The 17,628-nt window shown below is 38.9% G+C and overlaps 1 protein-coding gene across 1 annotated transcript; it reads left to right on the top strand.

Moving 5' to 3' along the window:
• Window positions 1-8,452: 8,452 nt before the first annotated feature.
• Window positions 8,453-17,139, top strand: Yipf6 (Yip1 domain family member 6). The gene is made up of 7 exons (XM_055605090.1): window positions 8,453-8,828; window positions 10,383-10,511; window positions 10,729-10,807; window positions 11,402-11,444; window positions 13,351-13,476; window positions 14,631-14,788; window positions 15,930-17,139. Exons 1-7 carry the CDS (start codon window positions 8,772-8,774, stop codon window positions 16,043-16,045), a joined length of 708 nt encoding a protein of 235 aa, XP_055461065.1. The 5' UTR covers window positions 8,453-8,771; the 3' UTR covers window positions 16,046-17,139.
• The last annotated feature ends 489 nt before the right edge of the window (window positions 17,140-17,628 follow it).

Genomic DNA, 17,628 nt, shown 5'->3' with positions numbered 1-17,628 from the left:
ATGCAGTTTTATGGATTTAAAAGGGCAAATATTAACTACTCTATTGAGAATGTTCATGATTTAAAAGATAATAACTAACATGAGTATGCACATAAATGTTGGGAACATAAATGTTCACAAATATATTTATACTTAAAAAATATTGGGACCAGTGAGATGTTCAATGACGATCATGGCAAACTGAGTTCAATTCCAAGAGCTCACATAAAAAGGTGGAAGGAGAAAACCAACTTTAAAAAGTTGTTCTCTGACCTCCACACACCCACCATTACATGTGCACCCATATTTACATACAAATAACTATAAAGAAATAAAACACATGGCAGTTCTTACACATGACAGTTATTATGTTCTCTCCTATCTTTCACACACTTTTACCTTTAGATGGACTTTGAAGTTTATGTGGAATGCCCGCGCAAAAACACAGAGCACTCACCTTCACATCATACACATGACATGACCTTTCAGTTGAACAAGGAATGGGGGTGTGTGGTCTGAGAGAATACCAAAGGAAACGAAATCCTGACTGTATCTGCAAGTGTTTTTATCACTGGACCTCCTTCTAGCCCAATGTTAGGGCAACCCTAAGTCAGAAATTTCCAGGAAGTCCAGAGATGGAGTATATCATGGAGGGTTTAAGGAGAAAACTGACTGTGGAGATTGCTATGGAAATAAAAGTTATGAAGCCTCAAAGTGGAAAAGAAGGAAAGAAGGTGTGTAAGGAGCTGGCTGGGCCAAGGCATGAATGAAGGAAAAAGAAATCCAAACAAATAGAGAGGTTAAGGAAGGGTATGTCACTGAAGTGAAGATACACTATGATGATAACACTAAGAGTAGAGTCCTTGTTCAGAGAAGTGCTTTACTTTGGGAAAGGCAAATTCCAAGAAAAGCTAATACTCAAAGAGAGATACGTATGCCTGGAATTTGTAGGATGGCTAGTGTATTAGAGAGACACATTTCAACTCATGCTGAAGGAGAAGTGTATCCAGTAGGATCAATGGCCACAGAGGCCATGACCAAGGCTGGCACTGACCTCAAAAAAGAGAAGCTAATTGCATTAGGTAGTACTTCCAGAAACACTGGTTCTAAAGACAAAAAGGCCCAAAATCAAAAGCAAACTTCCCATTTTCTAGTAAGCAGACCCTAATTGCTTTGAGTCTAATTCCATGACTTGAGGTACCTCTTACAAACAACTAGAAACAAACTCTTTTTTTTAAATTTTTTATTAATTACACTTTATTCATTTTGTATCTCCCCATAAGCCCCTCCCTCCTCCCCTCCCGATCCCACCCTCCCTCCCCTTTCTGCATGCATGCTACTCCCCAAGTCCGCTGATAGGGGAGGTTCTCCTCTCCTTTCTGATCTTAGTCTATCAGTTCTCATCAAAATTGGCTGCATTGTCCTCTACCATGGCCTGGTAAGGCTGTTCCCCCCTCAGGGGGAGGTGATCAAAGAGCAGGCCAATCAGATTATGTCAGAGGCAGTCCCTCTTCCCATTACTATGTAACCCACTTGGACACTGAACTGCCATGGGCTACATCTGTGCAGGAGTTCTAGGTTATCTCCACAAATAGTCCTTGGTTGGAGTATGAGTCTCTGGGAAGTTCCCTGTGTTCAAATAATCTTGTTCTGTTGCTCTGCTTGTGGAGTTCCCATCCCCTCCAGCTCTTACTATTTCCCACTTCTTACATAAAATTCCATTCACTCTGCCCATCAGTTGTCCATCAGGCTCAGCATCTGCTTTGACAGTCTATACTGCAGAGGCTTTCAGAGGCCCTCTGTGGCAGGTTTCAAGGTTGTTTCCTGTTTTCTTCTGGCTTTCAGAGGCCCTCTGTAGCAGGTTCCAAGGTAGAAACAAACTCTTAATGTCTTACAATAACTTACACCACCAAATGGACAGTCTAAAGAAGGACAAATGTTGTTATAAAATCTATTTAACAAGACACTGAGATTCCTGGCTCTTATTTCTTCAACTATGATCCAAATAAATATCTCATTAGATAAGAGCAAGTAACTTCTCTTAACTGTTTTAAAATGACCCTACTCTTCAGGTATGAATTTATCCATTGTGTGTTGTCTGTCTGTCTCACAGCACATATTCTTTTTTTAAAAAAAAGTTTTAGTAGGGCATTACTAATACATACAATGAGTTTCATTATGACATTTTCTACACACACACACACACACACACACACACATATATATATAATATTCTAATCATATTCACTATGCTGCACCACTCTCTTCTTGTTGCCTCTCACTCCCATTGATCCTTTTCTTCTTCACAACCAGTCCTGTTTCTACTTTCTTATCTTTCTGTTGATGGTGTCCAGTGAGATTAGTTAGGGTTCTTTGCATGAGCATGAATGGGAGATTATTAACAGGAACACAGGCAACTTATCAGTGATTACACCACTAAGGAAATTGTCTCTCCATGTCTCACCAACCATTAACTGCCAACTGCTCTTCAGGGAGGGGTGCAGCCTTGTGAGGCACTCCTTATACATGATGGATTGTTGAAGGGCCCAATCCTCTTATGCTGGTACTCAGGGCTGCTGGGAACTCATGTAGAACAGCCATACTCTTCCCAGAAGACATAACTCTAAAACATTCCTCTTTCCATCCACCAGCTCTTATATTCTTTCTGTCCCTTCTGTGCCCGAGCCTTAGGAGCATGATACTCATGTTATATATAGGGCCTAGCATTCAATAGACACTTATCTGCAATTGGACCAGTTGTAAGTCTCTCCAGTCACTAAAAAAAAGAAAATAAAAGCTTCTCTGACCAAAGCTGAGACATCACTCATTTGTAGACATAAACAAAAATATATAGAAGGAAGTTTCTTGGGCATACTATGTTTATTTCGCAAAATAACAACTGGAGGTCCTCAAAGGTTCCAGAGGTTGTATACAAGAGGGACATTGAGTAGGATTACAGGGAAGTAAGGAGTTTGTTAGAAAAGATGTTAGCCCCATAACCCCATGGAAAGACAGGCAACAACATGGTGGGGGATTCTGAAGAGAATTCAGGCCCCAGCACCAGAGACAGCCTGGCAAAGTCTCTGAAGAGATGAATGAAAGCCTGCCTGCCAGCAGTGGGAGTCTCTTCTTGTATCTTTTAAAGGATGGGGTCAGTTTCAAGCCTGCAAGATTCCCAGGCAAAGGCAGGGAAGAGGGTGGAAGCAGAATGGGTGGACACCAACACCTTCTTTGATGTAAACTCACTTCCTCTGGTGACAAATCGTGGCCCTAGTGTGTTAAGGAATCACAGTGTCCCAGTTGGATGTCGGTTCTTATCAGTGAGAAGGAAACAGCTGTTGCCGATATTGTGGCTTGAGCAGCGGCTGGATATTAATGTTACTTTCTCCCCCCCACCCCCGTTAACATTTTTAAAAGAAAACATAAAAATCCAAAAAACAAAACAAAAGAAGAAAAACAGAAGAAAAAAAAAAAAAAAAAACAAAAAACAAAGACAATGGCTCCGGAAAAAATGCACAATTTGTTTTAGTTTATAGCACAGTGGCCAGTAGCAGGTGGATGGACGCCATGGTGCCTGAAAGACCATTCCAACCTTGAAGTGTTTCCAACCATACTAACATGGACACACACACCTCACCTCAGAACTTCAAAAGGGCAAGATCTTTTTTCCTTCATTTACTGCTGAAACAAAGAATGTTACATTCTTCTATTCCAGTCTTTTGTTTATATTAAAAAAACTAAAGGAATGATTTTATAGGTAAAAGAGGTAGAGGAGGAGACTCGAGGGATAGTGGATATCAGTTGGGTCTAACTTCTAAGCTATACAGTGATGAAAGTGGGGATGGAGATGCCTGATCTGCAGTTGAGTTTTTAAATTACTTCCTTTCAGGTCCCCCCTCTAGGGCCTACGACCTGTTGGGCAGGTTTCCCAGTTTTACAGTACCAGACAAGAATTTCCTCCTGCAGGGCAGGTCTCAAATCCAATCAGCAAACAATCAGTTCCTCTCCTAACAGTCACTACTGCATTAGTGGGCATATCCTGCCTGGCAGCTCCACAGTGCATATTCTTTATTAAAACTTTCATATTATTTCTAGTCTGGAAAATACTTTGAGGCCTGTGCCTTTGGTCTTTCATTTCCAGTATGACAATGGTTGTGACAATAGGCATTTTCTACTTATTTGGGGCTTTCCTGTGTGAAAGCCAAGTATACCATAATGTTGGTTTTCCTTTGGAGACAGATATCCTTTGTTATGATACATTTTTTATTCTTATTCCTATTGTATTAATGTACTTGTTTCCAGGAAAGAGAGCGCTGAAGATGTAACTAGGTGGTAAATCACTTGCGTACATTCATAAAACCCTGGATTTAATTCCCAGCACAAGAAAAAAAGAAAAGTAACTAGCATTCCTGGCATGAAGGTATCAAGGTAACAAGTTTTTTCTTTGACCTACTCAATGATCAGTTATTACTACCTCATTTCCTGCTTCTAAACCCACTTTCTATTTCTGAGAATAAATATTAACTGGGCCTGGGGAAAAGTTTCTGCTGAACAAACATGAAGACTTTATTTTGGAACCCCCAGCACCTATGTACAAGTCAGTTTTAGTGTCCAAATCTATAATCCCAGTGTTAGGCCAGGGCCAGGTGGATCCTTGGAACTCCTTTGCCAGCCTACCTGAATCAATGAGCTCCAGATTTAATTAAATACTTGTTCCCAAAGGTGGAGAATGCTCGAGGAAGATACCTACACTGACTTTTGGCCTCAATAATGCACACACACTTAAACACAATATCTGTTCAATGAAAATTATTGCTTTATATTTCTGCCAGACTTTATTTGCTAATATTATATTTGTGCATATATTTAAAAAGGAGTCTGATAGAAACTTTTTAAATGATATTTTTGTCAGACTTGATACCATAGTTATACTAGGTTCCTGAAATAAATTTCTAAACATCCCTTTTCTCTAGAAATTACATTTTCTCTAGAATTACCTTATTTTGAAGGCTAAAAGAACATATTGGGAAAACACTTGGGTCCAACACTTTAGGGAGAGGAAGAGAGACTATATTTTTGGAAGTTTAAAAAAAAATCTCATATGCATGAATTATAAAGACTTTCAAACTGGCTATATGTTGTGTTCCACCCTTGTAATCCTAGCATTTAGAAACCAGAGGCAAGAGGATTGTGAGTTTTAAGCCAACCTGTACTATATAAGAACTTTGAAGCCAGTCTGTTTAAAAGAAGGAGGAGGAGGAGGGGAGGAAGGAAGAGAGAAAGAGAGAGAGAGACAGAGAGAGAGAGAGAGAGAGAGAGAAAACAAAACTCCCTTAAATGTCAAATAATGAAGAATTCTCAGGCCATACACTCGACCAGTCAGTCCTTCAGTGAAACTTGATCCACATCTTATCACACCCAGTGACTCTCCCCAGAGGCAGCTATTAATTCATGAATACTGAAGCATATATATATATGTTCATATACATATATATAACATACTTTTTCACCCAGATGGTATCATACAATTCAAATTGTGTATCTTGCCTTTTATATAGTTAATTTTTTTCTTACAAAACCTACCATATTTCTAAGTCAATTTTTTTTTGAGACTGTCTCATTATGTTGGATAAACTGGCCCCTTGTTTCAATCTTTTAAGTGTTAGTGCACAGGGTCTCTTGTATCTCCAGATGTCCTCAAAGTCCCTATGGAGTTGAAGATAGTCTTTAACTCCCACCTCTATGTCCTGAGTGTTGGGATTACAAGTATGTGCCTCCATCCCTGGCTTCTGGGACTTCTAACTATTATTTTCTAAGAAAATATTTCCTCAGTGTTTTTCAGTTAATTTTATAGTTACATATAATTGTGTCTTGAAATATAGAATTAAAATATTTCTCCATTCTTGTTAGAAAAGTATTAATCTCAGTTCTAGCACTTGCAAAGTTTCTAAAAAACTTTTGCATATCCTACAAATCCTGCCGCATGGCAGATCCCTGTGTTCAGACAGAAAGTAATGACTGGATGCATACTAAAGAATGCTGAGTAATGGGAATGTACCTTAATAGATAGAGCACTTGTCTAGCATGTATGAGGCCCTGCCCTACATCTAATCTGTAGCAGTGCAGGACAGTTATAGTGGCCCAACCCTATTTGCACTCTGGAGATGGAGAAAGAAGGGTCAGAAGTTTGAGGCCATCCTCATTTACATAAGGAGTTTGAAGCCAGACTAAATAAGAGACCCTGTCTCAAAACAATTAAAAATAAAACTGAGATAGAATGCCAGCTTAATTTACTACTTTGAGGAGATAACATTTTGATGAAAAACAGAAAGTTTTTATTTTAAGAGTTCTTATGCCACCCTCTTTGTTCACAAGCTTTCTTTTGTCAACTCAAAAGGTCACACCCAAACAGTATCATTTGGTTAACTGAGAAAAAGAACACTGAGAGTCTTAAATAATCCTTAGGTATTCTGAAAACTTACTGGTTTGCTTTATGGCCTTTCCCTCTTAACTCAGCATGAATGGATCTTGAGAGAGAGGTAAAGAAGCTAAAAGTTAAGGTTAGAGATGAAAACCGGGTGCTAGCTGTGAGAGAGGGATAATTAATTTTGGAGGCTTGCAAGGAAAGAGAAGTTATCAATGGAAGTAGGAAGGAACCTGAATGATTGGATAAGTGTGGAAGACAGGATAGAAGTGTAGCAGGAGGAAGCATTATGATGGGAGGTCAAGGCTAACTTTGAGGTCATTGCTGTTGTTATAATTGGTTTTTGTGATGGGTCTCTTTATGTACCCCAGAATGAGCCTGATTTTCCTGCCTCTACCTCTTGGTAATGTGATAACCAGCTGGCTTGGCCTGTCCAGTCTTGCATATGATATTCTCCTGCAATTAAAATAAGCAGTGGTGGCATCACATTTTATTTCTGATTTTGTTGAATTGGATACTGACTTAGTTACTTTGACTAAGGGTTTGTCAGTCCTTTTGATTGTTTCAAAGAACCAGCTCTTGATTTTGTTGATTCTTTGTATTATTGTTTTTGTTTCTAATTTGTTGAATTCAGCTAGGAGACAGAGACAGGGAGGTCTCTGTGAGTTCAAGGCCAGCCTGGTCTACAGAGGGAGTTCCAGGACAGCCAGGGCAGCACAGAGAAACCTAGCATCAAAAGACTAATAAGTAAATAAAAATAAAATAAGAATTCATATCAATTAGCCTAAAAGATTTGTGAAGACAAGGTCTGGCCAGGTAGCTGTGACTGTCCTGAAATTTTCTATATAGACTAGACCTAGACTAGCCTCAACGTAACAACAATCTTACTCCCTCTGGAAACTTACTTGGTTTGAAGAATTACTATACTACTATTTAAGTAAAATAAATAACAGCTATCCCCAAAGCTTATTCTTAGTCTCGCTTTCCATATTCCATGTATCTCCTTCATTTATTACTTGAGTTCCTTCTTGAACTACCTATCCAAATATATGAAGTACTGCATTTTATTCATTTTCTGACACTCTTGGTTAAATACCTAAAATGGGCATTTCCTCCCCCCACCCCCCACTCAGAGGATAGATACATAGTGAGAATATTGATGGTATCAACAATTGCTGCCTTGTTTGACCTCATTTAAGCTTGGAGCAGGAGATGAGCCGGAGCAAGCACAAGTCAGAAACATCTTGAACTTGCCGGGGGGTGGGGGGTAAGGTAGGAGGTGAAAGGTTGGTCTGGGCAGGGCTGTTTTATTTATTTTTATTTTTTGGCTTTTTTTTTTTCCTTTTTGGTTACAGTAGCTAACCTCCACTAACCCCATCCACCCATCATTGGAGTCACTATGGACGAAGGACATTTTCCGTACTTGCCTCCAAGTAGCTTAGCAACTTCAAAGTGGTGGTGGGATTGGAAAGTTAGGCCAGTGAAGCTCTCCCACACCATAGGACATGAAGAACATAATTTTGCAGGATCTGTGGAGAAACAGTACAGAGGTTTAAGGACTTGAGGGGATGGAAGCTGGCTAAGAAACTCCGAGCGCTAGTAGGGCTGGGGTGGCAGTGGCGAGATCAGAGTGTCACGGGTATTAAGTTCTTCAATCTGAAGTCAAAGGCTTTTTTCTTTTTCCCTAGAAAAGAGAGCCCCGTTGCGGGTACACGGGGACTGGCATTTCAGGGTCACTTCCTGTAAACTGGCCCTGTCAAGCGCTGCTAGTCTCAGTTGCTTGGTCCTAGCTGGGCGCATCTTGGCTCAATAAAGTTCCTCTAGAATCCAGTGGACGCCACTTTGCTTGGCAGTGGCGCCATTAGTGGGATAGCCTACATGCCCTAGGTATGGCTGAGTTCGGCTGGGTTTGATTGGGCGCCTTTGGGCTCTGCAGCGCTTGGCTGGACGCCTCGGCATTCGACTGAGTTCGGCTGGGCTCGGCTGCATTCGGCTAGGATCGGCTACGTTCGGTTACGTTCGGCTGTGAGCCGCAGGGCTCAGCTAGTTTGGCTGGAGCCTTTGGGCTCTGGTTTGACTGAACTCTGGGCACTTCTGGGCCCCTCGGGGAGTCCAGCCTGAGCTGGTAATGCGGCGTTAAAGACGGAGCGCCATCTAGCGGTACCTGCCCCAAAACGTGAGCAAAGAGGAGCTGGGCCTTTAGCTCAGAGACTACCGGGCCGCAAGGGTCAGCCGCGCGCGGCTGCAGCCAGCCTCAGGTGCCTGCAGTGACGCCTTCTCCACGCGACAGCGTGCTGACCAGCCCTGGTCTCCACGTCTCAGGTTTCGCAAAGACGCATGGGAGCGACCCAGACGAAGGCGTGTCAAGATGGCGGAAGCGGAGGAGTCTCCGGGAAAACACGAAACAACGTCATTTAAACCTTTGGTGAGCTAGAGTAGTGTGATAGAAGGGACAGAGGATGAGGCAGAGCTCCCCGCAGGGAAGTCGGGAACGGGTGGAGTCTTGAAAGAGCTGGAGCTTCTTGGCCCTGCAGACCCTTGCTTCTACAACCAGTTGTCGTTAACACAGCACCTGTTCTCTCATTTAACAGCCTTTCCGCTCGTTCCGCGGTCCTTGTACGCCTTTTTGTGAATCTCCCCTGTCCTTCCCCACTCCAGGAATTGCTTGACCCCTACATTTTGTTAAAGCTCTCAGTGGTTTCTGAAGATTTTTTTTTTCTGTCACTGTCATTTTATCGAGGCATGTCACCAGCCATTGCCAAGTACTAAGGAAGTAATGAGAAAATGTCCCATAGGATGTTGTTGTTTTACTGATTGTAACTTGAATCTTTACTTGTTTAGTGACTTTAGTAGGCTAGTTATTATTTCCAGGTCGTTGTCATCCTCTTTAAGACATATGAAAGGAAGAGCCATAGTGCATCCTATTTAAGAACACAGTTGAATTTATATTGGTTTGAGTTCATTCATACTGAAGCTTGTGTGAGTTTGAGCAAATCATTTCAGCGAAGGGTGTTTATCGCTTAAACTAAAATGAAGATATCTGCCTTTAAGACTTTTCAGGAAGGTAATATGGCATGACTTATATAGATGCCTAATACCATCACGAATGGAGTAATATAAGGAAATTAGTGGTATGCTTCCTCCCAAACAGTATTTACTTATATAGTGTTTGCGCAGTAAATTGTTCCATTTCTTTTGTTTTGTGTTGGCAGCTTAACAGTAGAACTGAAATTTGAGGAAAGTGAACTTGATTCTAGTCCCAACTCTGCTGCTTACTAGGTCTATTCATCTCTTTACTTTGCAAAATACTGAGCATCTACTGTATTCCAGGAAGCTTTTTAGGCACCAGAAATTAAATTGTGTATTAGTGTATTGAGTCTGGGGATGTAGATCATTGCTAAAGTGATTGCTTTGCAAATGCAAAACCTTATAGATCTAATCCCCAGCACTGAAGGGACAAGGTAATTTGGGTCATCTTATGGATCAGTTGGACCTTGAATAAAATCACTCTGAACCCCAGTTTACTCATTTGGAAGACGATGAAACTCATCACACAATAGGGAAAAATTAATGCGAACATTATGCTTACTGTGACAGGTAACCAGGCTGTTTTTTAGTTTTTGTTTCCTACAGACTGTTCCCATTTCTGTGAAGCCTGTGATGGATGGATGTATACACATGTGTGTGTGAGTGTGTGTGTGAGTGTGTGTGTGTGTGTGTGTGTGTGTGTGTTTGTGGCTCAGAACTCAAGCTTGAAAGAAACTAAATATTTGAAGGCAAGTGGCATTTACTTTCAGTATTTTTTTCATTATATTCTACCACTTTTAATTAAAAGGAGAACTTGAGAATTAACTGTGTTATTTATTTTTAACTACTATGGAAAACCCTAAAGAAATATCCTGTCCCAATTCTAGAAAATGGTGATGTTTTTGAGACATTTTGCAGTTATAAGCTTAATTTTCCCCCCACCTTTTCTCAGTTTGCAGGCCTTTCGGATATATCAATTTCACAAGACATCCCAATAGAGGGAGAGATTACTATTCCTGTGAGAGCTCGTGCTCAAGAACTTAACAGCTCTACATTAAATGAATCTGTTCATCAAACCATCGTAAGTTAGACTAATTGAGAGACCACTTTAGTGTTATGGGAGTAAATAGCTACTAATACTTTGAAATATTTTTGTTTGGGTCTTTGATGTTTAATATATTTTTATATTGAAATTTAAGATTCTCCCTTTGAGTGTGTTATTAGTCTTTTTGGCAAATGGAGGGGACTTCATGGTAACTTTGATTATTATAGCACATCAAGTTATTTTTGTCTTTCAGATGCGTGATATAAAAGCTGTGGGGAAGAAATTTATGCATGTTTTATATCCGAGGAAAAGCAATGCTTTGTTAAGAGATTGTAAGTATATGAGGTTTTTGGTGATTTGCTTCATATCCTTGATGCTTTATCGTTTATAAAGCAAAGGCAAAAGCAATAAGGCCATTGCTGTTTTACAGGAATAAACAATTATTTAAATGACATTTTTAGTAGAAATTTACAACAGAATTTCAGAAGTTGAAAGACTTGGCTCATTAAGTTTCAATAAATATGAACTTAGCAAATAAAACAAATACAACTAAAATTGATAATGTGATTTGTTTGTAATTGGAAATTTGAGGTGATTATCACCTAAGTCCTTTGATGAGCTTCAGATTCTCTCCAGGCCCTGAAGTCACAGGCAGAATTTTTTATTTGAATATTATGTCCATGTGGGGACAAATTGTCCATAGCTCTTAATGTTCTGGAATGAGGATTAGAAAGTGAAGAAAGAGTAACTTATGAATTATGAAGGGAAGCAACCTTAAAGGGTATGTGAAGACATGTACGGGGACAGAAAAGCTGGGAAGGCTTAGGTAAAACTTGCGGGTAGAATTCTGAGTGAAAGGTAAGTATTAGGGTAAATATAGGAAATATGGTTTATTTCTTAGCAGCCTGTCTTTTCTTTCCTTGTAGGGGACTTGTGGGGCCCATTAATACTCTGCGTAACACTTGCATTGTAAGTATTTATATTTCCTTCCTCATTTGAGCTAGACTATTTTTTAATGAAGTTCTAGAATTAAGGAAAAATTTGACTAGGACCCCTATCTATCTAGTCTACCTAATCTATCTATCTATCTGTCTGTCTGTCTGTCTGTCTATCTATCTATCCATCTATCCATCCATTCATTTATTTCTTTAAAAAAAGACAAGAGTTGTACTATGTAGCCCACACTATTCTAGAACTTTGCATGTAGCCCAGGCTGGCCTCAAACTTTTTCTTCTCCTGCCTCTGCCTTCTCAGTGCTAGGGTTACAAGTATGCACCAACCACAATATAACTTTTGAATTTTAAATTTACTATATACTCATTTAGATCATAATGTACTATCACTTTCTTGTGTTTTAATAATCATATCAAGGGAACTTGTCCTGTGCTTTGAAAGTATATATGTTAAGAGCTCTTGGAAAAAAATATTCATTAGTTTTAAAAGATCAACCTTAGAGCTTATGTAGTTTCACTAACACTTATTTTCAGAGAAAACTGTAGGCCTAAAACGACATTGAATGACATGTCAAGTGATAGAACTAGGATCAGTGTCTCCCAGATTAGTTAGTATTCTTTTCACCATAACATGCTCAAGTGATAGGGGTTCCATACAACAAAGAGTGCCAGCACACTTTTTGCACCTGATGGTCAGGATTTGGAGTGGAATACACAGCCATAGAATACAAAATCCTCCACATAACCAGAAAACACTTAATACAGGACTTCTCTATCCTATGTAATGAGAGGTTATGGACTTGTTTTTTATAATTAGTTTTCAGGGAAACGATATCAAGTCTAAGTATTCTAAGTTCAGAATTCAAAACATTTTACATTGATTCAGTTTTTAGACACAGACTATTTAAGTGACAGTTCAGTATTTATTCAGTTTCAAAGCAAAGTTCTTTAGTAATGATATATATATATATATATATATATATATATATATATATATATATATATTTATATATATATATATATAAATATATATATATCTAATGCAAGAATTACAAATTCACCATAGCTGAGCATGGTGCCTATAATCCTGACACTCTAGAATCTAAGGCAAGAAGATGACAAGTTAGAGGCTGAGCCTAGGCCATAAAACCAGACCTTGTTTAAAAAACAAACAGGTAAACAGTTACTTATTCAGGTTTGGTAATAGCTAGGAATGTAACCTAAATATAGAATATAGATCAGATAACTGATCTTATTGCTATGCCAGCTACACCTGATGGTGTGTTGGAATGGAGGTCAGATGTGAAAAAAAAAAATCTCATTTTTCACATAAATACAGAGTCCTCTTTGCTTTGCTTGGGAGTGTAACCCAGGGCCCCATACATGCTAGTGAGACACTCTACCACTGAGCTAATCCTCACCAGAAAAATACATTCTTTTCTTTTTAACTCAAGAGCCTCCTGGTTCAATATTCCAGTGTTGGGATTATGATACACACCACCAAACCATTCTTCAGAAATATGTAGTCTTAGGTGAAGCATCCCAACTTAAAAACACTGTCAAACTAAATTTACAGCCATTTTGCACATTTTATGAACAACAACTTAATCTCATGTTTGTGTGCCACGTTTGGCCCTTAAGTTAACTTCTGTTTGGATGGAGAGGATTTTAGTAAGCCATTTAAACATTCCAGAAAGGTCAGAATGCAGCACTCCTTATAATCCTCAGGCATTTGGATGTTTAACTAAGAAAATCTTGCCAGATACTGTTAATGTTTTTCCTTAGTACACAAAGCATGCATTACAGTACAGATGAAGTATGGTGTGTATGTTCCAGTGAGGTATACCATAGCAATCTGGTGAGAATGCATGCCTTTGTTACTTTGTATAAAAGGTTATGCAATTTACATGCTGTTTTCTTAGAATGTTACAGAAAAGTTCTGTGGATGGAGAAAAAGATGGAGGACCACAGTTTGCAGAAGTATTTGTTGTCGTCTGGTTTGGAGCAGTCACTATCACACTAAATTCAAAACTTCTTGGTGGAAACATGCAAGTATCATATGTACCTGTTTTCCCTTTGCTAGGTAACATCATAGATTTTAGGGAAACAGTGCTATTTTGAATTTTTTTAGAGAAAACTTGACCAAAAAAAGTTTCCTTACTACCACTAGAATAGAGAGCCAACTCAACTGAAATAAATTTTGGAGTTCACTGCTAAGTATCAGATTTCCTTTCTAAGCTTTGAAGTTATTGACAAAATTATTATAAGAAGAGAAATATGTTTGTGGGGAACCTGTGGCAAAACATGTTTTCAAACTAATCCTTAACTAGAATAGATTAAGAACTACATTAGAAGATCAATGGGGTATCTCTAGGAATTAGAGTATATTAATCATCTGATATAAAAATGTTGACTCTTTTTTAATTAAATTTTTATATTAATTACAGTTTGTTCATTTTGTATCCCAACTGTATCCCCCACCCTCATTCCCTCCTAATCCCACCCTCACTCTCTTATCTCCTCCCATGCCCCTCTCCAAGTCCACTGAGAGGGGAGGTTCTCCTCCTCTTCCATCTGACCCTAGCTTATCAGGTCTCATCAGGACGGGCTTCATTGTCCTCCTCTGTGGCCTGGCAAGGCTGCTCCCCCCGCCCTCAGGGGGTGGTGGTCAAAGAGTCTACCACTGAATTCATGTCAGAGACAGTCCATGTTCCCCTTACTAGGGTACCCACTTGGACACTGAGCTGCCATGGGCTACATCTGAGCAGGTGTTCTAGGTTGTACCCATGAATGATCCTTGGTTGAAGTATCAGTTTCCGAAAAGACCCCTGTGTCCAGACAGTTTGGTTCTGTTGCTCTCCTTGTGGAGCTCCTGCCCTCTCCAGGTCTTACCATTTCCCCTTTCTTTCATATGATTGCCTGCACTCTGCCCACAGTTTCTTTATGAGTCTCACATATCTGCTTTGATAGAAGGTTGACTCTTAAGGGGCCTAAGAGGGAACCAGGAAGAACATAGATAAGTTGGAGGTATATGATACAGGAGAGTAGTCTTAGGAAGTTACTTTACTGTTAGGGTAAAAGTATAGATATTATTGCAGGAAGGAGGCAATAGTCCATAGAACCTATAAGACATCTGTACAATGAGCTATGTCTTGATACTACTGGATGATACTTATGATCTGTGGATGTGTGTTGTTTGTAGTTCCTTCTTTCAGAGCCTCTGCGTGCTGGGATACTGTATACTTCCTTTGATTGTTGCTATCCTGATTTGCCGCCTGCTGCTTTTGGCAGGGCAGGGACCAATAAATTTCATGATTCGATTTTGTGTGGTGCTGGTGATGTTCACCTGGTCTGTGATTGGTGAGTATGTACTTAAATCTGTAGTACCAGAACATTTTTTAGAAGCCTGGGTTAAAGATGAAAAGCTGTTTTTGAACAATGAAATTCTATTGTCAAATGTAAGTAATATCCATGGACCCCTCTGTTCTAAAATAAGTATTGAAGGTGATAGTGTCCATGTTTTATAAGCTAGCTATCTGAACTTAGAAGATGTAGAAAGTCACCTGGTATGGTGTTGTGCACTTATAATCCCAGTTACTTTGGAGGTTGAGGCAAGAAGATTGCAAGTTCAAGGCCAACCTGGACAGTTTAGCAATATGCTGTCTCAGAAGGAAAATTTTAAAACAAGGCTGTGAATATAGTAGTCCTTATATTGTAGAGTGCTTGTCTAGTATCTATGCACCCTGGGCTCAAGCCTCTACACCATAGAACAAAACAAAATAAACAAAAAGATGCACATAATCACATTTTTTGAGACAGAATCTTTCTGTGTTTCTCAGGCTGGCCTTGAAGTCATAATCCTCTGAACCTTTGCCTCCCAAATTGTTGGGATTGCAGGCAGGCCTGCACCACTCTGTCTAGCCTATATTCTTGATGAGTAAAGAGATGAGTAGGCCTTTCTTGGATGGATAGAATGATAGCACTTTTAAGAGAGCTGATAGCTTGCAGGCCTATAGTCCCATTACTTGAGAAGTAGGAGCAGGAAGATTATGAGTTCAAAGTGAATTTCAGCTACATAGTATGTTCAGAGCCAGCCTAGGTTATATAAGACCTTGTTTGAAAAAGAATGGCAGCAGCAACAATAGCAAAATACTCCCTCCACCCCCAATTAACTTACAAAAATGAAAGAAAAACTGTTGAAGCATTAGTATTTGAAAGAATCTGTCTTGGGCTATTAAGATGACAAGTCTGTGAACTGTGTTCATGAATGTTGTTATGAATGGAACCTATGGCCTTGTCCATGCAAAGCAAGTGCTCTACCACACACCTGATCCACACACTCCTGCCCTATAAATGTACTTGTATTATTCTGAGGTACCGCAAGTGACACTGAACTTTTAATGTACTTCTTTGATCCAGATTATGCCAATTACATTGGAGCTTAGTAAATATTAGTTGTGATAATATGATTATATTAAATATTCCTTTTTGTTTTCTTTAGCATCTACAGTCTTCCTTGCTGATAGCCAGCCTCCAAACCGCAAAGCTCTGGCTGTGTATCCGGTCTTTTTATTCTACTTTGTGATCAGTTGGATGATACTCACATTCACTCCATAAATCCGAATACACACATTGAAAACCAGTGAACTGAAAGCTCACCTAGAAGATAACGGTTTACCAACAACAACCTCCCCACTCTCTTGTTCAATTTTTGAGATATTAAAAGGGAGCCACATAGCACTGTTGTAATTTATATAAGGAACTGATATTTGCAAGACTGACCTTTTCCAGTTAATGTTATTACTTTCAAATACTTGTGCATACCACACATAGTAACATGCCTCCTTAAGGTAGGGTGAAGTCACTTGTTCGTTTGAATGACAACCAGTGACTTGAGCAAGTAGATCCACTCTACCAATTAAAAAGAGTTGGTGAACATCGTCAGCTTGGAGAATATTTGTTCAGGTGCAGCTCTTAAACACATTGCCTTATGACTATTAGAATATGCCTCGTTTCATAAATAGTGTGTATCCACCTTTTTTTTTTCTTTTCCCCCCGAAACTTGAGAAAGCAATGGCAGAGGTTAGGAACAAGGTTTACAAATGTGGGAAGAAAAAAAAACATGCATTAACTGATTTTCAGATTTTGATCAGAGGTACTGCTAGAGTTGGGTTTTTTTTTTTTGTTGTTGTTGTATTTTTAAGCAAATGACATCTAAAGAATCAGCTTTTTTTTTTTTTTTTTTATTTTTGTATAGTTACCTTCTGTCATGCGTAACAGTACCCTGGCTAGCATTCTAGTTTTTAATGTTTCTCCCACATCCTGAATATAAAATGCTAATAGTTAAACATGCAACTTTCCTTTGAAGTTCTCAATGGTCCAATATTTGAGCTTTTCTAAGTAGCAGAAGAATTCAAAAATCTAGGTTCATGGTTTGTAATCTATTTTGTCATGTGGGCACCTTTTAAGGTATAATATATTATACAACATAGCTAACAGGACCTATTAATTATTTTGTATGGTCCATCCTCAGACTGGAAGGAAAGGAAGGCTACATCAGAAGTGTGTATTTAACCAAGTGGATACAGAGAATCTAGTTTTCTGAAGGCTGGGTAACAGGAGAACACTTAAATACATGACAAAAGGTGAATTGAGTTTACAGCTACTGCCTTTCCATAGTGGGCTCAGCAGCTTTTTTTTTTTTTTTTTTTTTTTTAATGGGGGGTTTTTTTTTTTTTTTTTTTGGGAGGGACACTGGAAAATAGCAATTTATTTTGTGTGGTTTAGACTTTATTTGTAAAGCTAATAAGCTTCCCTCTAGATATGTACATTTTTCACATGTGCACCTACCTGTACTTTTATATATTTATGCACACAAGTATGAAGGCTTTTCAGGGAATAGAACATCTGAGACAGGCTGACTCAGCTAAACAGGACTCCTGTAAGGTAGTAGGAACTGATGCCTTCTATATGTTTCATATTGAAGGAGACAGATTGGGAGTCAGAGAACATTCATTGTAAATATGCACTTAGTTATAAGAATTTATTATTCCATGTGTTTTCTTTATCATAGAATTTAAATATTTATTGTTTTTTTTGATTTAAAGACTACCTTCATATAAATATATGATTCTAAAAACATATTTTTTTCCCTTTCTCAGAATAACCAAATTAGCAACACTAGGCCAAATGTGTTTATG

This window comes from Psammomys obesus, unplaced genomic scaffold (assembly GCF_907164565.1).
Source record: "Psammomys obesus unplaced genomic scaffold, mPsaObe1.curated_primary_1811, whole genome shotgun sequence".
Lineage (NCBI taxonomy): Eukaryota > Metazoa > Chordata > Mammalia > Rodentia > Muridae > Psammomys > Psammomys obesus.
Note: the sequence above shows the minus strand (reverse complement) of the source record. Positions and strands in the feature narration are given on the sequence as shown.